The 23176-nt window shown below is 37.2% G+C and overlaps 1 protein-coding gene across 11 annotated transcripts in view; it reads right to left on the bottom strand.

The window, feature by feature from the left end:
- Positions 1-23176, bottom strand: part of FRYL (FRY like transcription coactivator) — a 161955-nt gene that overhangs the window by 112672 nt on the left and 26107 nt on the right. For 6 of the 11 annotated variants that reach the window (XM_015624280.3, XM_015624281.3, XM_033513947.1 and 3 more), the window contains exon 1: positions 22212-22473. The exons of 2 other annotated variants lie outside the window; for them this stretch is intronic. In XM_015624280.3, the coding sequence (XP_015479766.1) occupies positions 22212-22386 (175 nt within the window). In that variant the 5' untranslated portion in view covers positions 22387-22473. Of the gene's footprint in view, positions 1-6613; positions 6682-22211; positions 22474-23176 lie in introns of those variants that run through there. 3 more of the 11 variants (XM_015624282.3, XM_015624286.3, XM_015624285.3) reach the window with 2 other exon arrangements.

Here is a 23176-nt window from a genome sequence, read left to right as displayed (position 1 = left end):
AGCAATTCTATGCCTCAACATTTATTTTCTTCTGTTATTGCAGCTTGATAGTCTATTACACACATCATGTTTCACTGAACTGTCCTGAAATCTCTCACAAAATGTAGTTTCCACCAGACCTACTAATGTAACCTTTGCTTGTGACGTTCACACAGGCAACTGGGAATGTCAGGAGTTCAAAAACTTAATTCTTATTTACAGTAGCATGTCCCAGTTCCTTTTTGGTTCCAAGTGTCCTTTCTGATTTAGAATGGCCTTTTCCTCTTTAAATTGACCCTTTATTTTGCACTGTATCTAACAGAATTTAACAGCTCCCTTTGACTAGCATCATTACTCTTTGCATGATGGTAAAGAATGAGGAAGAATATTTACTTCTATAAAGCAGAAAACTTCTAACTACATGTACACAGGATATAATATAGCAAACAAAAGTTGGCAATCACCTTTCCAAATAAATAAATGTTATGTCAGTTATCTCTTAAATGCTATTAAACCCCTAATGCCTAAACTTTTCCTCTAAACCTTCCCCCTTCAAATACAAAAGCACCAGAGTGTAAAAAAAAAAAAAAAAAAAGTCAGCAGAAATGGGGTATTTGATATGGCCTGTTGCAATTGGTTTATCTGGAGCTTTCCTGAAGTCCGTGCAGAGCGTGCAATTTATTCCAGCAACAGTAGCTGACAGAGTGGTTTGCATTTGGTGCACTTTCTCCTTTCAACAGCATTCTCTTCTGCAATTTGAATCTTTACAGAATCTAGTTACGGGTTTAGCACAAAGTCTATCACTTTCATTGAAAGAATTTCCCAAAGGGAAGCTCATGTCTGATGAAGATAAATAATGTATATCCCAACATACAATGTACTTCCTACAACACAAGCATTTTATTAAAAAATTAATACAAAGAACTTCACACAAAACAATTCTCAAAAAAATTTTTGCTTTAAATAACAGTTCAGTATTTTCCATCTTTATATGCAATGTAGCCCAAAGCAACGCCCAAAACATCATTACAACTGGTAAAAATCTGGATACATACACTTCCCTAATGAGCTTCCATGCTCCAATGCCCAATTTGCATGGAAGGCGTTACAGTAGAGACTGCTGACATCAAACAGGTAAGGCAGGCAAAAAGTATACATGTAGGTATGAATGCTTAGCAAGACTGGAAGATAGACCAACCCCAAAATACCCCCCAAAAACCCCCACACATCTTCAGTCATACAGAAGAAAAATGTGTAAACATAAAAAGGCTTCTATGCAAAAGATAGGAAAGCAAGACTGAAAGATCCAGCAGAGCCGAGACATCCATACATGCCCACCAAGAAAGGCAGGCAGCTTCTCACTGCTAGGCAGCTGATCCTGAACATTCTGTTACAGGAGCCTCAACATCCACCCTCCCTCCCTTGAGATCATTCACTTATGTATGCTGAGTATTCTTCAGCTTCAGGGTGGTACTTGGCTTTGATTAGTTTGGATGTCACACTTAACAGCCCTGTTATCTTCTTCCAGCCTACATCCACTTATAGATCTTGTTGTTCCAAACTTACTGAGAAACAAAGAAAGAAGGAAGGGGGGAAAAAATACCCCACCCAATCTTCTCTTTACATAGCAAATTTTACTACATAGAACATTACTAGCACCTCATATAATGGAATATATGCCAACACCATGTATCAGGAAATGCAATGACTCATTATGTGACTCAAGATGTACTGCACAAGGGACCATCATCAAAGGCCACAGAAGTTCATCAACAGAGCCAAATATGGAGGTCGCACTCCACAGTACATTAATACATCGATACATTCACATTGTATTGGGCAATTAACTACTAACAGAAACTTGCTTTTCCCATGACAACTTAAAGACTGTGGAAAGGTCATCATATGTCTCTTCTACAGGAAAAAGAATTTGTTGCTCCAGTAGTACAGGGGCGTGTAACTATATTTACTAACACAAATTACACTTAGATGCTTTTTTTTTTCAAAAAAGCATAATTTAGTAGCTTCTTCAAAACTTAACACATTTGGATTCATCTTTCATTGAAAAAAATCACTTTTCAATATGTCAAAACAATTTTGGAAGATATAATCATAAAGTAAAATTGTTACATTTTCTAAAAAGAGCATATCATGTTTCAGCATACAAGGCAACACTACTAACTTACGTGAACCTTTGAAGTCAAGGTTATATTAAAGAAAAAGTTTCCTACAAAAAAGAGCATATTATTGTTTGGGTTGCCTAACACTAGAGAAATAAAGTTAATACCCAACTTAATATTGCACTTATATAATAACTATTATTCTTTTAGAAGGCACCAAAAATAGCATCTCATGAAAACAGGATTTCTCTACATTGTGAAGTACTACTGGTTTTTCCACCAGAATATAAAAGCTGTGTTAAAAATTCTCTAGAGCACTGCAGTGCCACTAATAACTCTTAGCCCAAAGGACAGTCTGGAACAGAAGCAATCATGTAACGTCTCAGACAATTTTTTTCCTCAGGCTTTATTTTTCTTTGCTGTTTAACATTTAATGGGAAAACAAGTTGAAATTTATCATATAATAATGACTTCTAATATGTTAAAAGCTGGTGCTTTTATCACTTTTAAGAAGTATAATCCACTAGAAAACTGCCACAGAAGCAGCAAATCTGTGGTTTTGCTAAAAAGCCACACACACCTTTACAAATACTCTACCTCACCCATCTTCCCCTAAAGAATAAGATTGTCAAGAAAACATTGCTTTTTCCAGAATTCTTCCTATGGTCCTTTTTCATATACATTCCTATCATGGCACTGTAGCATGACCTTTCTTATTTAAATTACTGCTGTCCTCAAACAAAAAGTCACAAGATAAAAATGAATCCTCTACATCTACTTTGTTAAACACTGTATTAGCAGAGCAGTACCTCTCTTGAGAGCCAAGAGTTCATTTTTGGTTGCTCAAGAAGGAAGTAATCTTCAGTCAACCTAATCCTATGGGATGATAACTGAATCTTAAAAAGCAAACTTGAAGTGCTTTTTTTCATTCACAGAAAGAATGATTCAAAAGTATCTGTCAGGCAGCTCCCCCAGTTTTCACGTGCTCGTCAGCACCTGGCAGCCATAGCTCAAAGAATTCACTTGCTTTTACAGCTGCTTCATTTCTTTCTGATTTTATAGCAGTTTCCAAACCAACTGCTGTACAGGCAGATACAGCTCGCTTTCCTGGCAGGACTTTGTTCCCAGGCCCACAAGTCTCAGTAACTGAAAATCACCGTCACAAACCTTTACCAAAAAGAGGCTAAGGGCAACAACCTCAATGTAGCTTTGGCAGGGACATTGTTAAAGTGCAGCCCTGTCCTCTTAACCACTTTAAGATCTCGAGATATATGGATGACTTCTGATTCAAGCTGAGCAAGACAGTATGAAAAATCTCAGCACTTCCAAAACTGATTCACCAGAAGATGATAGGGATGAATTCAAGGACAGAGAAGCACCCACATGACAGGTGTATCCTTCTGTATACCAGATAGATACAGCATAACTGCAGCAACAGAAATTGCGGATAGGTTATAGAAAGACAATACATCCACTACATTAAAAAAAAATAAAATCCAGAAATAATTATTTATTTCCAAACAGGACATGACTACTAATCTATTAATACAGCATATACTGGAAACACAAAAAAGCTTTTAATAAAGCAGTAATAGATTGTACTTGTGTTTACTGGAAAGCCATTGTTCCTGTCCAGACTGTAAGACCCAGAAATAGTTCTAAACATGCCTAGTTTTCACTAAAGCTTGTGTAATATCTTACAAAAAAATATTTATTACTTAATGCTTTTCACTGTAAGCATTATCATATTTGGTTTTTGAACCCACATATTGCATTACTAAAAGCAATTCTCATGGCATCCAGACCTCCTTAACCTTGAATGAAGGTTTTTGTGAACAAAATATAACAGCTTTCTTATACCAAGAAACATAAATAACAATCAAAATTAATATTTTTCCTACAATTGAGAAACTCAGGAGAACCATTAGACAGACTACATATTGCAACTAAAATGGGCTAAAGAACAGACTCCAAGAGCATTGAGATATATCATCACAACTAAGATTGCTTAAATACTGTGGAGCCAAGCAACCTGGGAACAAGGTAGTATAAAGCCCCCATTACATTCACAACTTCAGTACGCAAACAGTTCTTAAGCAGGAACATCCTCACTTCACTGCTGGATTAGAAGAACATTCCTGACTCCATTTAAAAAGATGTAATGCCTAAAATTGTTGGCACAGAAGCAGCATTCTGAAACTAGGCTGTATGAATGTCACTTCATTGTTGTTACTGAAAGATAAAAGATCAACTACAATAAAACCTTAGCCAGCACTGCAACATTATGCCAGCTAAGCAAGCCCTTAACCAGACCCATGGATCTTTGCTGCCTTTCTGTTACACACTTAAACACTCTCTGCAGATGCTTATTTTTATGTACACGGAAATGCATGCAAGCACATCCACTCCTTTTCTGATATCCTTCAGCATACAAAAAATATAAGTTATGATATAAACCATAAAAAGTAGCATTTGCACCTATAAATATTATGCAAACAGAGCAAAAACTTTTCTCAAGCAATTTCTTATCATATGGATGTTTACTGAATTTCCAAACTCATCCTCAACATAAATACTGTGTAATTCCTTGCTCTGCATATACTGCATCAATTGATTAGAAAATGTTTTAGAAACAAAGCACATGGCTTGCCCACTTCAGCTCAACTCTCTAAGGTATGCATGTGAATTGCAATCCTTGGAGCTGGCACAGGCTGCACAGAGGGCTCTGCTCCTGGCCAGTCTGCACAGCGCACCATCAGAATGCGACTCTCGCCTGTTCACAGAGTAGACGTGCGGCTGGAATCACAACCATTTTCACAAATGAAGTGACAATCCCAGAAAAAGTGAAATAAACCCCAGCTATCTCACCAGCACACACAAAATTGGTTTGTTGGTAGATTATCCAAGTGCCACTTTCTGATGAAGGAGTCAGAAAGATCTTACTGTTGTGCTTACGTAACAGAGGGCATAAAGGAGAAAACATAGCATCATATATAACCTCTTCTCAGATATTCTTTTTATTATAACTCTCTATCTTATTATTATTATTATTACTCTGTCTTGTCACAGCTGACAATTATCTAGTCTAGAAGCTGCAATTTATCCCCTTATCTATACAATTATATATCTAGTAGCAGACTAAATTTCTTGTAACTGTATCCTACGATTTACTTTAGTTTTGGAAACAATATATATAAATCAGCATTAAGGATGTTTAATCATTTTCATAAGGCATCTTCAACTTCTACTATAAAATACTGGAAAAATCCCTCTGGTTATCTCTATTGCAGCATGCATGTTAATAACCACTCAGTAAAATTACAAGGTATAATTTGGAACAGATATTGTTAATCTGCAAGACACAAATTAAACAAACTAAAAAGCAAAACTATAAGGAAAACCTGTTCTGAAACATGGACTGCTTTAACTTGTAAGACAATAGTCTAGAAGTTATCAGTTCAAAACAGGAATTACAGCAGTTAATTCAAAAAGCAAATCAGGTCTGAATGAGCTATTAGGACAAACTAAGTATCTGATTAATACATCATATAATAAATGACTTGCTACTAATGCCTTCAAACAAGACAGGTGAATATATACTACTGTATTGGGGTAAAAATCCTAAAGGAGCTATTTTGATTAAGTGTATGGTGAGTAAAAGCTGTGCATCCCAGCACATCACAAGCAGCAATTAATGAAACATAAAGCTGAGATACCAGTTACCTCCAGATCTTAACTTTATTCATTTTTACATATACAAGAAACGTAAGATGTACGAAGTACTCAGCTGACGTTCAATTACATCATCTTTATCACCTCCTGGCGTCCTGTCATGAAGTTGCTGTGCTTACGTTAGCAAATCCTTCTACACAGTGCGAGGCAGCTCCGGGCCTGAGACCCTGCATTGAAGCATGTGTGATGGGGTGATGTGAGGACAGACGGGCTGTCTGAACCAAGAGCAGCATCCTTGCTTCGCTGGTTCAATTCAGACAAGGAATCCCCCTAGAAACTCTCATTTCAGGCCGTTTAGAAGATCAAAGGGGGCATTTTTTGTAAGCATAATAATAGGTTTCAGGGACAAAAATAATGTCCCCCTGTAATATACACTGCCCAAGGGTGACTGATTTGTTTCAAAGGAGCATTTGGAGCTTGACAGATTTAAGACATCAGCATCTGGTAACTCCGCATAGATGAGCATCTACTCGTCACCTCTCCTGAACAGTAAAGGGCGCAAAGAACTTCACCAGACTGAAACAACTCTAGGCTAAGAAAATACAATAATAAAAGAACACATACATACAAAATCTTACATGAGAACTAAGAAGCAGTTAGCTCTCAGACTGGCTATGCCAAGTTGCCCCAGCACAGAGGACCGCTAAAACCGTGGTTTATAAAGGGAAATTTCATACGGCAGTGTGCAAAAAAAAAGGGGGGGAAAAAAAGAAGAAAAAAATAAGAAAAGGGCCAAGACATCTGCTACACTGCTGTGGTTCCCGGTGCAGCGAAATACTTACTGCTACTGCCGCTCCAGGATTTCAGCAGAGACTTAATGCTGATCTCGAAGAAGAGGGAGTCCTGCAGACTGAGCATGGTGCGGGCAGGGCGGAGCGGGGCGCCGGCCGCGCCGCCGCCTCCGCCAGCACCCGCGGGAGGGCCGGGCCGGTGCCGGTGACGCAGGGCCCGGGGGGCGGCGGGCGGGGGGCGGCTCCTGCCGGGACCGACCCCGCCCCGGGGCCGTTCCCGCCTCCGGGGTGTGCCCGCGCTCCTCCCGAGGGATGCTCCCAGCCACACAGGCACAGCAGCCAGCTGTGAGCTGACAGAGCTACCCAGCCCCTGGCAGCCGGACGGAGCGACTCCCTGCAACTACAACCAAAAGGGGCTATAAAAGGCTGGTTGTGCTTGTCCGAGTTCTAAATAAACTTCCGACCTATCTCCTAAAATCGTGATGAATTAAATAAACTGCCCAGCGTTGCTCTGCACAGCGCCAAAATCCAATCGAGCCGTCTACGCTAAAAGATCAGCAAAATCAAAGGAGGGTGGCAGCACGTAGGACAGAGAATCACGAATGTGAAAAACTGAATCGCAGTGGAAGGCAGGAAGGCCGTAAGTATTCCCACGGAGGATGCCTGAAAGAGAACTACAGCAAATTTAGCTCCAACACCTACAGGCCGTAGCAGTTCCGGATGTCCCATCCCCAGAAGTGTTCAAGACCAAGCTGGATGAAGTTCTGAGCAAGCCGGTGTAGTGAAGGTGTCCCTGCTATTGCAGGAGGTGGAACTAGACTAGCTTTAAGGCCCCTTCCAACCCAAATCCTTTTATGATTCTACTAGCTCTTTGGAGTTTGGTTGGTGGTGGGCTTTTTTCCTTAATGTCGTTTAAAGAACTTGAGCTGGGGTTCATTTGGTTTGGTTTTTTTTTGTTTTTTCTTCTTTCTCTTCTTTTTTTTTTTCCTTCTCTTCTTAGAGTGCCTTCTAAAGAACTTGACACAATTTTGGTATTTCTGATAGTTTACTCTGTCCAGTATAATCTCAAATCCCACAGTGGAAAGTCTCTTAGAAGTGGGATGCAATCCAACACTGCCTTAGGTAGCACTAAGCAAGATACTTTACCAGTAGCCTTTGCCCACTTCAGCACAGGGTAATGTAGTTTCAGAGAAACCTCCTTCACCTTGTCCACACTACCAGGTACAACCAAAACTTGGTGGCTTTTTGTCAGCTTCAGTTGTCATCTTTACACAGATCAAAAACACACCTAAAAGTGTTTCAAGATTTTATCGGACAATTAAAAAATTTCAGAAAGATTTCTGCATACTGAAAGGAAGAAATGACATGGAGAAAGTAATGTTTGTTTCCGTAACTGCCACCAAATTACACATGTAAAGTACCCCTAGGTCAAGTAACAGAAATCGAGAGAACTGGATGCTGAGATTATTGTAGCAGTGGCCAACGGCAGTTTAATTATGTCTGCTTAAATTATAACTTGAACCACACCATACAGGTGAACTAAAAAATCATGTGGATCCAAGGTAGACTGATTAACTAAATCTGCTTTAAGATGATTCTTTAAAAATCCAGTTTCAAAACTGTTGCACATACTGTACTAGGAGTAAATAAGCCATGAGGAGGAAATAATACCTGTCTCCTCAGACAAATTAGAATTATCTGAAGTTGTAGGAAAGATTTAAGAACAGTGTACATCAAATACTTTCCAGGTTTAGGGTTTATTTGTGGTTTTGGTTTTGTTTGTTTGGGGCTTTCTTAATCTATTTTAATCTATATCCCCCACCCCAAAAAGACAAAACAATTATTACTAACAGAGAGGTAACATAAACCAATTGATGTAAAACTAAGTGGTTCTAAGTGACAGGTCTAACACAGCAGCAGAAGGGCACTGGACAAAGCGTGGGACTAGTCTGCATTAGGCTGGTTGAAGCACCAGCTGCTGTCATTTAGGAGACGAGCAGTTTTATTAAGAGAGAGACAAGTATCATTGTTTAGTTTTCACAGATAAAAAATAATCCAAATTTCCCCATGCAAAAAATATTTTTCTATAATAAGATACTAAATTGCCACCTATATTGAAATAGTACTTTTTTCTTCCCAAACAGGGTACAGCAGAATATCATCCACAGAGTAACTCTTTGGGACTTTGCATCAGACTTTCTCTCATAAGCCTATTTCAGGCAGTACTGCCTATGCAGGAAGAAATATTACCTCATATTCCTCTTCATCACTCCTTTTATGAATACATTCAAAGTTACACTTCCACCATTACTTTTCCCCTCTTACTAAATAAGGCATAAGAGGGGTTGTGTTTTGTTATGAGTCGGATATAAAGGTCAGATTTTGGAACTGATGAATTTCACCACTAATTTGAAAGACTGTATTAATTATGGTTGGTCTCTGACTGCCTTTAACACTGGGCTACAGAGACCTCTTCAAAGGAATCGTTGTTAACAGTACGCATTCCAAAATCATGAGCCAACTCTCTCAGCACCTCAAAAATAATGACTTTTTAAAATAACACTTTGAGTTCTTTGTAGTTGCCCTTCTCCCCCCTCAGCTTTTATTCTTTAAGTTATTAGTGCCAAAAACTTATTAAAAAACAATCATCCCAGAAACTCCAGGAGATATACCAAAACAACTCCACAAAAATACTAATATCTATGTTCCACCTTCTGGAGTCCTGTTAAGACGACTTTCAACAAACAGAGTTGTTGTCAGTATTTCTGTAAAGTAGCATTACAAAATGAAATTATTATTAGGAAATCTTTTCCAAAATTTGCATTTATTTATGACATTGATGTGTTTGGCTAAGTAAATTACATGGCCTTTCACCACAGCATCTGAGATTTTGTAACACTGTTATTTATTCATAGTATCAACTAATGATCACCATCAATTGAGTTTCCTCAAGGATATTGGCTATTTTAATTTTAAATGACTAATAGAAAAAGTATTAACTCGTTAAAAATTTCTAAGAAATAAGAACTACATACCAAGAGTATATGCTCCTCCTTCTAAGTAGATGCATTGAAGACTAGGCATATATAATATTAGGAACAAAATTATTTTGAAAAGCAAAATGTCCTTTTAAAACTATATGAATATGTATGCTCTCATACATACATGCAGAGACATAGCAACTTTGATTAAATGGACATCAATAATTTCTTAGATTTAAAAATGGCTTAGAACAAGTATTTTCACAACCCACCCCGTCCCCCAAGATAGGCAAAAAGAAATTATCAGTACAAGTCCAATTAACAAGTGGAGTAATAGGTCCACCACTATCTTAGACCTATCATATAAGAATCACTGTAATAAGAGTTATCTTATTGTACAATTGTGTACAAGCATTCCAACAATACTTCTTCCTCACAACTCAATTTAACTGTTTTATAATCAAAGGTGTGTAAATAACAATGACTGCCATATCAGACTTTTTGGGTTTTGGTTTTTCTTTGAAATGAGTTAATGAAACAACCTACCAAACACCAGAATAAAAAGAAGATTTCAGTAGAAAACACAAAGTGTAAAATGCAACCTTTTATTTTTAATTGAAACAAGGATAGTAAAGGCAGGAAAGAAAAACTATGGATTACAAGCCTCTGCATCCTGGACAAGCACAGATAAGGCTAATTCTTCGAGAAGAGCCCAACAATACTCATCATGCAAAGTTACAAGATATCAACATCAGATATTTCTAGAACTGTGTTAGAAAAATGTCTTCTACAACATGGATTTTTTTCCAGTTCCTCATTCTCAGAGAGGAAAATGAAAGAGTCTTCTGGAAAGTATGCTGTGCCTAAAACTGAGAGCAACAAGTATGACCACTAAAAATACTTATCACTTTAACTACTTAGAAGTCTTCCATAAGATTAATATTTCACTATTTTAGATAAAATGGAAAATAAAGCACCTGCATATAAATCTAAGCAAACAGCTTTGATCTGGAGCTGGTTCATGTAAGAAAAAAATCCAAAAAGAAAATATGAAATTGAGGAACTGTGCATACTTTTATTAATAGGCTGAACATTGCACAGTTCCAAAAAAGACAGAGTTTATATACTGATCCCAGTATTTGTACACCTTTTGATTCTCGATCAATTTCACTTCTAAAGGGAGCAGACTACTATAAAGTCTATTTTTGATACTTTCTCAACAGTCAAGGTGAGGTATATGCATGAATAAGCACACTGATATCAGTAAGCTCTTAAAAGAACATGACAGGAACTGGACTGTAGGTGTAGTAAAGCAGAAGTGCTCAATCTGCAGACACAAGCTGTTTGTACTCTATTAAAATGATTAATCCAAGCGCCCAGTCCACACCATGCTTTCTGCTCAGATACAGAAAACTCTTACTAAAGAGGATGGTCAGAAGCAAATTGCTCAAGCTGCTTGAGTTAAGCAGACTCCTAAGTCAGCAGACTCCAGGCTGCAAATAGACTGATACATTACAAGATTCATGCACTGTAAGCCCAGCTGCTCCAGGAAGCATTAGACTGTCCATTTGTGGTACCATTCATCCATAGCATGCTTGACCTGTACAAGCAAAGTCCATTCAGCACTTCCACACATACCTTTTAGATGGAATTTTCAATACACGTACAGCAAGCCCAGTCACAGGACAGGTAAGATTTGCCTTGAGTGTTTTAATAGCTAGAGGACCCAAGTAATGTAAGAGATCAGAAACTTTAGCACTCTAGATAGTACAGATAACAGAATTTTTCTTTATTTGCAGAATTAGGTATTTAGTAAAAAATATTTCTAAAAGGATCATTATCCACAGTAGGATCAATACATTTACCAGAAATGTGAATGCAAAGGCTATTTGCACAGCTTATTCAAGTAACGTCATGCCATTTTCTTGGAGTTGCCCAGACACATTGCTGGCAACTATTTTGAACAATGTACATGAAGGGCCATATGCATAATGCTGCTGCTGCAGTAACTGCCAGAAATCTGGTCTGTGGCAAACACTGATATGCAAGACCAAAAAAAAAAAAATGAGTACAATCTACACAATGTTGTTTTTGCTTCACCTCCACAGGCTGAAAAGGTAAGAGGAGTTTCATGACTAAAGTTATGACTGTATTTATTATCTTAAAAGAGCAATATTTAATTTTAAATATCTTGCTTGTAAAATGGCAAAGAAAGAACACTTTTTAAGTCATTAATTTGTGTTTCACAGGGAGCATTACAGATTTTAAGCTTAATTTCCCTTTTTCCCCCCCTTCATTTGAAGTGTTATTCCCCAGTTCTACAATAGTTTCCTTTCTCTAGGAGCAGATTCAAAACACTACCTCCCTCCCTCAAAACCCCAGTGCAACTCTTGCTTTTTTTCTAATGGGATGTCCAAGATAACAGAATATGATTTTTCTACTTATCCCTCTACAAAATAATTTTGATTATTTTGAACAAAACATTCTGAAATTAACACTCAATTAAAAACCACTAAATGCTAAAGGCATTATTTTCAGCTACAGAACAAATGCAGCTACTCTTGCTTCCAGAAGTTTCTTTACAGTTTTCAGACCTACTACATTCATCTTCAAGATGATACAGACTGACAGAAAATGCACTCACACAAAGAACTACAAATATTTCCCATTTAAAGTAAATTATGAACCTTCCAGCTAGTTCCGGAAGGACACTGAAGATGCTCAGCCTTCTTGCAGAACACAGTCCGTGAGTAAGATCAAAGAGGATACAGTTAATATTTAACTTTTCATTAAGTTAACAGTATCTAGATTGACTAGTAAGTCTTCATCGGGGAGGGTGGGGGAAGAAAAAAATGGAAAGAATCTCCCACAACCTTCAAGAGTAATTAAATCCTGAAAAATGAAATAATTTTCCAGGTAGTTTAACAACAGCCTTATAAATTTTGTAAGAATTTATACTAAACAGATAACCGGCCCTTCCTGAAAATCTAGCTTTCCACGTCAGCAAACATCATAAGACTACAAGGAAACAAATCAATAATAAAAAGGTGAACCATTTCCAAAACCGCAATAGGCAGTTCTGAGATGATATTTAACCAATCTCCCTCCAAGACAAAATGAGACAGGTAAAGTGATATTCAAGCTTAAAGCTGCAACTACATCTCAAAAGTCTGACAAATCCAAGTTTTTCAATTGTAACAAGCAGCCCTGTAATTAAAATTCAGGAAAACACAGTGAAAACTCCCTTCTCAGATACTACATTTCAGTCTTCAGTGAATTCAAATAAAACAAATAAAGCCCAGTTAGAATGGTTCCATGTCAGACAACCTGAAATAACTGCCTTAATGTCTGGTCTGTCCAATTCTGTATCATGTCAGCCTCCTCACTGTGCTTCAGCACAAACATATCAACGTACTGGGTTTGGAGAACCAGCCCTTGGTTTTCACCAACCTTTTAAATGGAACCTGGAAACAGTTACGGAGCTACACAGAAAATCCCTGCTTAGTTGCTGGGCGTTTAAATGGATAGAGTAAGGAAAGGCTTAACTCTGTTACCCTACAAGGCCTCAAGACAACTGCTACAAATCGGTTATGTTTCTATTTTTGTTGTTCCTCCCAAGCTGCTGGATGTCTGTGCCACTTTTATGGGAAACATAACTTTTACATTATGCAAGGATCAGTTATTCAGTCCCTATAGAGCACATCGGGGTGGGGGGAAAGCCACTGAGAGCTTATAATTCATCTGGGAAAACTTTAAAGAATAAAAAGTTAAAGAAAAAAGTTACCTATAGGGATAAATTCAGCATAGAAGTCACAATCTGTTAAGCCTCATGAGCGCAATAGTACTTGGACAGAAAATATTCTCAGATGCAGATTATCACTGAATTCACAGAGCAGCTGAAGATAGTTTTGTATGTGCTCTGTCTGCACCTGGAGGTGAATTCCTGCCTTCCTCCCTCTACCATAAGCAAAGCTGAGTGTTTGCTCCTGAGCCACTGCAGTCCATTCCTGTTCATACGTTAAAGCACTGTAGAGCCCTGCATAAGCAGACTTATGTCTCATTAAGTCACCTGTGCCACAAGACACTTAACAGTAGGCAGAGGGATGAGGGACAGCACAGTGACAAGAGGGAACTACTACAGGTGTCTCTGTAAAACCTCCTCACAGCCATAAGCCTACCAACTTACTCCACTAGGGCTTAAATCCCTATGTAGGGGGCAGCTCTGCACACATAGTATAAGGACTTGGACAGCTGTACTTAAGAGTCAGGGAAAGGAAAGCAAGAAGGGGCAAGGCATGGACAGCCAGTTTTCTCTTAAGGTTTTAACTCATGAAATTGCTTTTCCTGTTGTTTCAGTTACACAGGGCAGGAACATATGGAGCTCCACCACCCAACATCAGAAATAAATAATTACATTAATGTGGCATTCTTCACAGTTGAGGTAAACCGGCATATTTCTTCACTCCAAAGCCAGCAAATATCTACAGTGCCTTTTTTTAGTGCTTTAGTTACTAGGATTTAAACAATTAAGTGTTTTTAATGCTGAATTTCGCAGCTCTCCCATGTCTATGAAACAGATTCTTGTAAGAACCTGAAGCGTAAGTAAAAAAATAGAGATATTTTTAAAACTCAAAAAGGTAACTAAAAGATAAAATATACATTGTTTTGCAAATCAGAAATAAAAGAATTCATGAGTGTAATTTCTGAACCTTTATCTTGAGCAAGCATTCTGCTACACTAAAGAAAAGCAAGGAAAGAAATGCAAAAATCAGAAAGGGAAAGAATGAGAAGTAGTAACAAACTCAAGGGCAACTAAATGCAACAGTTAGATACTGGACACCTAACATACACTAACACTTTTACAAGGCCACATTTGTCTGGAAGTTGTGCCAATAGTCCACAACAGAAAGTTCCTTAAAGTGCCTTAGCTGGTGGACTACAAAATAACCTCTGCCAGCAGCTGCACGTGGGGCAGCAGCTGTAAAACCCAGCGCTCCACCTGAACCATGACAGGCAGCTCTGCATCCCCACACCAGCATCCCACACAGCATCAAACAGAAATGACTGTGTCCCTCCACTGCAAGCCCTACTAATCACTGAAAAATGAAGAAATTAAATCAGGTGGTAAAAACATGTTCACATAAAATGGACAATATACTTCAGCTTTTACCATTGGTTCAACTGGCTCTCCCTATTTGTCAGCCATATTATCTATTGATAAAGCATTTGCATACTGTTCGTATCTCCCAGTAACTGATATGAACATGTTAATTATCCAAACATACAATGTACCAATAAATGTCTATGGTATAACTTCCTCAATATCTGGGCAAATTAACCTACTCTGCTCTGCACAGCTCCTTCCATGAAACAGGAATTTATGGAAACCCCATTCAACAAAGGAAAAACAGTTTTAAACTAACTCTAATAACACACTAAATAAATACAATATTTTTATACAAGTTTGGAGTTTCTTTTATATGTATTACTGGTTTTTCTGTTTTAAGTTAGAAAATACTTTGGAATGAAAAACATCCTTCCTTCACCACGTCATCCTCTCAAAGAGATTACTGAGACAAAGCTCACACCACTCCATTTTTAAGAGATGCCAAGTGACACCAGACAGTTTTGAGTCAGTTTCTAATATGACCATGCAACAGCATCCTGTTGTTAGAGTATCTGAAGCTTATACTGCCATACTGGTCTTGTCAAAAAGCATTGAAAGTATCCCAAGCAATCAGGATTCACAACACGCCTGTCACTACAGACCTCATCGGATTAATCAGCTAAACAACTATATCATTATTTATGCAGTATCTGTATTGATACACACCTTGTATGAAGCACTAAATTACAATTTCTTCACCACTTGACTAAAATATATTCTTTGTAAATTTCTGCACATATTCTTCAGATGAAACCCTGGGAAAAACTACAGCAGAAGTCAAGTATGCAATAATAAAGGCATATTGCACAGCTTGTGAAGTGAGAATACACCAAGTCCTGAACATCTGGAGCATATAATGAAAAACTGCTGCAGACAGAAACTTAATCTCTTCAGAAGGTTCCACTGGTAAAGTGACATGGCTTTCTGTAAGTTTTACCTGTCTCTTCAAAACAGTAGTGCATTTGGATTTTCTCATAACGAAATCCTTCTTTTATAAATAAATACAAACATCAAAAATTTACAAGCATGAGTCAAGAACCCTTCTGTCTGGGAGGGTAGATCTTTGTTTGAAGGGACTTTTTAAAACTTAGCTGGAGAACAAGAGGATGCGTGTCAAATAGAATAACCAACATCACTAACACTTTCATTTAATGAAAATGGAAAGGCTTTCCAAAGTAGCTCTTGATTAAGAGGAAGTAGTTGAAATTCTTTTTCCTTGTTTGGATCCACATAATACAGGAACACATATAAAGTTAGAACTCACAGGATAAGAATCATCCTGTTATTGAGGAGCTTAGAACAAAAGCAAAACACAGAAGTTTACAAACCAAGACATAAAACAGTTAACAAATGCAGCCAACAGAAACTACCAATAGTCTTCAAAAATATCAATTACTGAAAAATGTCATATCTGACTCTTCTGCTTACAATTCACATTTTCATTTCATTTCTATAAATTCACATTTATAGAAAAACTATACCTAAAGGAGATTAAGATTAGCTTGATCACCTAAAAACTAAAACTTTTCCATTTGAAATACAGACTTCTTTTTCAAGTGATAACTGAAAAACTGTTTAACAATGTTCCAGTTCTAATCTTTCTGTAACTTTAATCTGAATTGCTGGTATCACGAGCATGACATTTTCATATACAGTTACTGAACTAATCCTGTTACTAAGCACTGTATTGACCTTTCAAATATATTCTTGAGCATTAGGAGGGTATTTTTTTAGCCCATAGATCAATTTGCATGTTTTTAAGCATAGCAATTTTTTACTTCAAAGAAAACAGCTCCTTAAAAATAAGCTGATACTTCTATTTTACATGCTATCCAAACTTTTATATACTCTACCTTGAGATCACTACAGACATTATTGATAGCAGATTAAGTTTTAAAATCTGTTCTACATGGAAGATGTTTACAGTATAAATCAAAAAAGTAACAACATCCTAAACTCTTCCCCCCTCTCAAAATGTCACTTTCAAGGCCTCTGGGCACCTTAGACACAAAGAATTTAAAAGAATATTTTTGTTCTTCTATTATCAGTATATTATAAATAGAATAGTTTTACAGTAGCAGATATTTTTGCAACAAGTTTCTCCACATCTTGTTGACTTCAGCACTTCACAACTCCCCCAGTCAGCTTTTGTAGAATCTTCTGAAAACTTCCTTGGTTTTCTGTCTATGATTGGTTTTCTCACATCACCCACATGTTCATGTCTCTCCCTCTCTCCTTCAAGTTAAAACCTTTATTTTGTCCCTCTCACAACTACCTTAAAAATAATTGTAGACTGGAAAGGTCAAGTGATGTTTACTTAATTTACAATCCTCCCACTAAATTTTCTCTGCATTATTTCAAAGAATTAGCTTAAAGATAACATTTCAAAGAATATTTGCAGCTAAATGTTGTCCAAACTCACCTTTTTTTTTTTTCCCTTAATAAACTGGAGATTTTATTCTTACTTTTCACCTTACAGTCTGCAGGACAAAGTCAAAAGAACAGAAAAACAAAGTCCAAACATCAGGTTTACTGACATTCACTTCCTATATTTGCCATTGGTTATTTCTCAGTGTCCCAGTTTGCTGCCTACTCACTGGTATTGAAAGGGAATGAGAGTTTCCTCTGGTTCAGTGTGTAGAAGTGTCACCAAAGATAGACATGCAACGTGAATACCAAAAACAAATATACAAGACAACTACACAGGTGGAAGAGTACAATCTCCTGTTCACAACACTGAGCCACTGCGTTGATTCAGCTGTCACATGGAAGCTCATGCTAACACTATGTCTCAGAAAAACCTTTTACGTGCTTGAAGTCCAGAAGATGCATAAAAAGAGACCCTGCAAATACGATACAAAGAATCTATTAAGTGACCAATTGCAATAAAAAAATTGACAAGCTTTCTTCACCATGTGTAAGAGGAAAACAAGTCAATTACCTCCTCCCTATATACATATACTACACAGACTTTTATCTAAATATACACCGCAGGCGTAACTTAAGTATGAAGAAATACTTCTTCTAGATCCACCTTTGATTTGTATTGATACACACCTTGTATGAAGCACTAAATTACAATTTCTTCACCACTTAACTAAAATATATTCTTTGTAAATTTCTGCACATATTCTTCAGATGAAACCCTGGGAAAAACTACAGCAGAAGTCAAGTATGCAATTTTAAAGAATCAGATCTTAAAAAATTAAAAATTATATTTGAAATCTCTCTGACAATTAAATACAACTATAGTGGATTTTCACTATTACTGGTAAAATGAACAAGTCAGAGGCATACCCTCTTTGCACTTGAGCTTACTTTTAAAAAGATTTGCTGGACCTTATCTCAGTTCTTTATTGACTCCATCTTAAGCTAATGCCTTACTTAAGAAACATTTACCCAATGGTCTTCTTATCTGCTTATAAGCAGTAATAATAAAACATATCATCCCTACACTTAAAATAAAACTCTGGAGAGATGCTTGTTTTTCCATTTATCTAAAATATTAAAGAGCTCATTTTCAACAAATCAATTAAAATAGAGGATATCCAAAAGGTGACTGCTACTTTTGGTGATGGTAGGACATCTAATGCTGTCCCCACTACTGACCCAAAAGGCCCTATCAGCAAGTTATTCCCCCTGTCGATTCATTTCAAGTGCCCCAAATACATTAGAACGTTTTCTGTTGGCTTTGTGAAATTAATCAGCTCAGGGAAAAGCCACACCAGAACCCAAGAGAAGATGGCGAAAGCTGCACAGCTGTGAGTGAGATTGCCCTTTTCATTGACAGCCAACTGTTAGATCAGCCTGATCCGCCTGTAAAACTGCACTCAAAAATCAACCCAAAATCTCCTTTCCCTACTTTCTGTTCAAGCACATATTCCAAAGGCCCTTAGGAGAGGCTCACCTATTATTTCTTACGGAAAACATACACAGAACAATTTCCTGGGGCATTACTCAAGCAAAACAATCCTATCTGCAGTGATAAGAAAACAAAGAGAGAGGTTAGAGATTTTTATGTAAATAGTATTCTGGATCCCAAACAGTATTATGGAGCAGTCTTTAAATGCAAGACTTTGAAGTCTTTAAAACCAAGAGATTGTGGGGGGAAGCCATGGTACCTAGCTGCACACCAACCCCTCCAGTCTTTTCTAATCAAAACTCTGCACTTGGGTACAGAAACTGACCTTTATTTCAGGTAGAAACACCAAGTCCCAGGTCATCCTTTGCTGTACAGGGCTGACTAGAGTTGCAACTGGGAGCTGAATATGTCCTGCAGAGATGCTGGTATTATAGGGACACAGTGCTCACAGGTACTTCATGTGTATGCAGCCCCTGCTGCTAACCCCCTGAGGCAGCTACAGCTCCGTTACTTTACCATCAAAGAACACATTCTTGTTGGTGTATTTTTACTCTCCTAGCAGAGGCACTTGAAATGAAGCAGGTTTTCCGTACACAGAAATAACATGGGGGCTGTGAGCAGTGAGAATACTCACATCACTGATAAAATTAACATGTCTTCTACAGCTCTTGCAGATTTGACTTACACAGCTGGCCCTAAAGACAGTTCCACAGTACTAGCTACCCTGCGTTATAGCACAAGGAAAGCACAGAGCTGCAACAGGAGGGCACATTTCACAGACCACAGGTACAGCTGCCATTTGCCAGTTCACACAGGGCAGTTGTGACATTTCCCTTCTTTAACATCACAATCTGAGTCTTCCGTGCTCAACTTTGCATCTCTTGTTTGGATTGTAGAGTTTTTGCAACAAATTTTTTAAAACTCAAATGCTACAGCAAATTTTAAAAAACTGCTTATTCTTTTACCAACCTCTTTTAAGTGTTGTGATGCATACAGTCATATGCAAATAATTCAACAAGTCAGGTGTGGTTTTCTTGACAACTGTAGTAATCTTATACATCTAAAAAGACATTAAATAGTGTCTAAAAAGACACTAAAATACACTTAAAACCATTCTGATGGAAACTACATATTTTAAAAGATATATCACAGAGCATATATTTGTAATGTCCTATTTTCAGCTGTAAAACGAAGTATATACCGAGCAAGTATTTTGAAAGCTGATATGAAAAATATTTTAACAAACAAACAACAACAAAAAATTTCATCACCTGAATTTCTCACAAAATTTTTAGGTCAGCTAGATGCAAATCCAACTCAGTGGTATCATAAAAATAATATTTTAAGGTTTTGATGCCAGGAATAGGATTTTTTGCTTGGTCTGTCAGTTGGAGAACTTCTAAAATATGGTTATACTTAAAAATAATTGTCAGGCTCAGTATTTCCCCTAAATTCTCACCAAAACAAAAAAAAATAAGCAATAAGGAACTGAAAGTAAACAGCAAAAAAAATAATAAACACCACTCACTCTCAAATTCAAATATATTAATAGGACAAACCACCTTAGCTTTAAAAACTGAGTTCCTCAACAGTCTTATTGTATTAAATTCTGTGGTGCATTAACACCACATTTGTCAACAATGAGCAAGTAAATGTTTACAATGTTTTTTCAAATAATTCTATTGTTTTATTACCTGTTTGGTCGGCACCTGCCTTCTGCAGCATACCCAACTGGTAAACACAGTAGTTCTTTTGCTCTATTCCAGCAGAGCAGTTCATTCCATTACCAAGATACAAAAATAGAAATAAGCAGATAATTTAAAGAGGATTCAACTACTATCTGCTATTGTAAAAGCATGATCCCAGAACAGACTCTAAGTCTTCATTTCGTAAATGATGACATCACACTATTAAGCAATATTAGTCAGGCAATGTTGGTTTCCACAAAATCACTCCTAATAGTCACCATTTGGCACATATTTAATGACCAAGAGAGGAAAATTCATCTTTAAGAGTCAGAGTAGTTTATTCTATGTTTATTATCCTTACTTGCTCCAACTATCAACAAAACACTGAACAAAGATGAAAGTATATGTTTTGTCTACAAACTTCAGCCTATAGAATTTTCTTTTACTTTCCTTTTTAATTGTCTTTCTCTGACACAAAGACAGTTCTATTTCTTCTGAAATTATAACATATGAAAAAAATATTATTTAAATTGAGAGCTATCAAGAAATGAGAATATAGTATAAAAGCAGGATTGGTGAGACATACCTATGGAGATATTAAATTCACAGTGACATCCAACTATAAACTCCAGGGCTGTTGTACAGCATTCCAAGTTAAATGAGGCTAAAAATCTTTCACCATCAGACACCATGGGCTTCTGATCAGTTTTCAGGTATATAGGCAGCCATAACAGACTTTATTGTGTAGGCAGCCTTCAATAACCCATAGCATTAGAACATTAACTTGTTGTAATTTGCTGTGCACAGGAACAACTTGTTTAACAGAACAGAACTGTCCCTGCTTTTCTCAGCTGCCTATCCTATTCAACCTGATGCACTGAAAAAAGTGGTTCATGGTACTATCAGAAAGGCTAAGAGAAGTCTTTCCAAGGAAATCCTTTTCTCCCACCACCACCACAAGCTTAGTTACCTAAGGCTGTATGTTCATCACCCAGTCAAAGAGAAAAATGTCTCTATCTCCCACCACTGCAGGTAGACAGAAAAAAAAAAAATGCAGGCAAGGAAAAAATTCTAGAAGCCCTATTAATTCTTGAAAATATTCAACCACACAGAAAAAGGCAAAAACTGCATCTGACAGCCAGCAGAATCCAAGACCATAAAGGCTCAAGACTGCACTATTTTAGTTGAAGGCAAAAAGAAAAAAAAAAAAGTAAAACTGAATTTTCCATTACCACCCAGCTGTACTATCTGAAAAAGAAACATGAACTAATTCTACTTTTTATTAGTACAATACATTGTAATATTTAGCCACTAACACATAGTAAAAAAATTTAAAAAAAAAATCAACCAAAAAAAGCAACCTTACCCACGTTCTTGAGGTAAAAAATTTTCAATACAATATGCATATTCTTATTTGACTTATTTACATATTAAGTTTACTAAAAATGTGCGATCTTCAAAACACTAAAAAAGGGAAACATACACTGCTTTGAGACAAAAAAAAACTCTTAAAAGGAAAGCTTTTGAAAACTTAGAGGATCAGAAAAACAGGGAAAGAAAAGATGACAAAACTCACACCTTGCACTGCCAGTCACAGATCTCTGTGTAGCACACTTCTGCCTAGACAACTTAGTGCCTAATTTTATGTACATTACAGTTTAAAAACTTAAGCATAGTCTTACCCCAAAAAGAGGGAATAAAGTCACACAGGCACACAATGACAAGAAGAAATCCTAAAATTAGAAATCCTGAAAAATTGCTTCCACATAGGTCACTCACAAATGATAATGCATCAATGATAAAATAGTTCTAAATCTCAAGACACCATAATCATAGGAACTCTGATAAAAAGGCTATTTAGAAACAAATTTGTCAGTTTAACAAAATAACCATGATCTGAAGAAAGAGCTTAGCAATCAGTTTTCACCAGGTTGATGACATGGATACATACAGTGTTCAGGATGTAAAGTATGTGCCTCCTCATCTTCATCTATTGTCTGTCCTAATGAAAACAGTCTGACCCGTCTCATCTTCAGCAGCCTTGGAGAGCTTTCACGGGCTGTACTCCCAACGTCCACAACATCACCAGAAGCAGCAGTGGGAACAATTTTTTTCAGGAATTCCATTTTTCCATGCCCTCTGTGGTCTCAGCAGCTATGCTCCACAGAGTGCGGCTCCCACATCAACTTCCTTGAGCACAGAGGTGGACTTCTGGTGATGTCATGTCAAACCTGGGTGGTGCCAACAGCAGCGTCAGCTGCCGGCCAGCTGCTCCAAGGCAGATTCTAAAGACATTTAACTGTGCAGACTGATAAGAAAACCAAACACCACCAAGTCTATATATTAACCAATGCATGCAAAACTCTGCACGCCAAGGAGGCACTATTTAGCACTGGGAAAATTTTAAGCACTAAAAAAATTCTCAACACGTTTGCAAACTCATATCTGACAGAGTTCCATAGCTCTTTATTTTCATGAAGTGTACAGAGAGCATTCATCTGTATTTGAAAGATAACACTAATCATTCAGAAAGTCTAGGCACTTTGTTTTTAAAGCTGGTGTATATAACATCACCATTCACATTCTCATACAGTTTTAGCCACTAACTACAAAAATACTAACTTTTATTATATATTAAGTTCTCTTTCTGCAGGAACTCTAGTGCTATTTTTACCACTTAAAATATTTGCACCACCTTCCAGAAAACTGCAAGTACAGAAATAACCTGTCTCTTGTCCAAACATCCATCCCTAGGGCTACTTCTCTATACATGCCTGGTTTAGCTGAGTTTTTTGGTTTTATTTCAGGAAGTTTAAATGTTGTTTTATATTTAGCTTACAGAAGCCAGAAAGATGACTTGCATTTGGAGCAGAAAGTTCAAGGACAAAAGAAATATATTAGCATAGAAGAAGAATG

Source organism: Parus major, chromosome 4, assembly GCF_001522545.3.
Source record: "Parus major isolate Abel chromosome 4, Parus_major1.1, whole genome shotgun sequence".
In the NCBI taxonomy this organism is placed as follows: Eukaryota; Metazoa; Chordata; class Aves; order Passeriformes; family Paridae; genus Parus; species Parus major.
The sequence above is the reverse complement of the archived record's forward strand: the minus strand, read 5'-3'. Positions and strand labels throughout refer to the sequence as shown.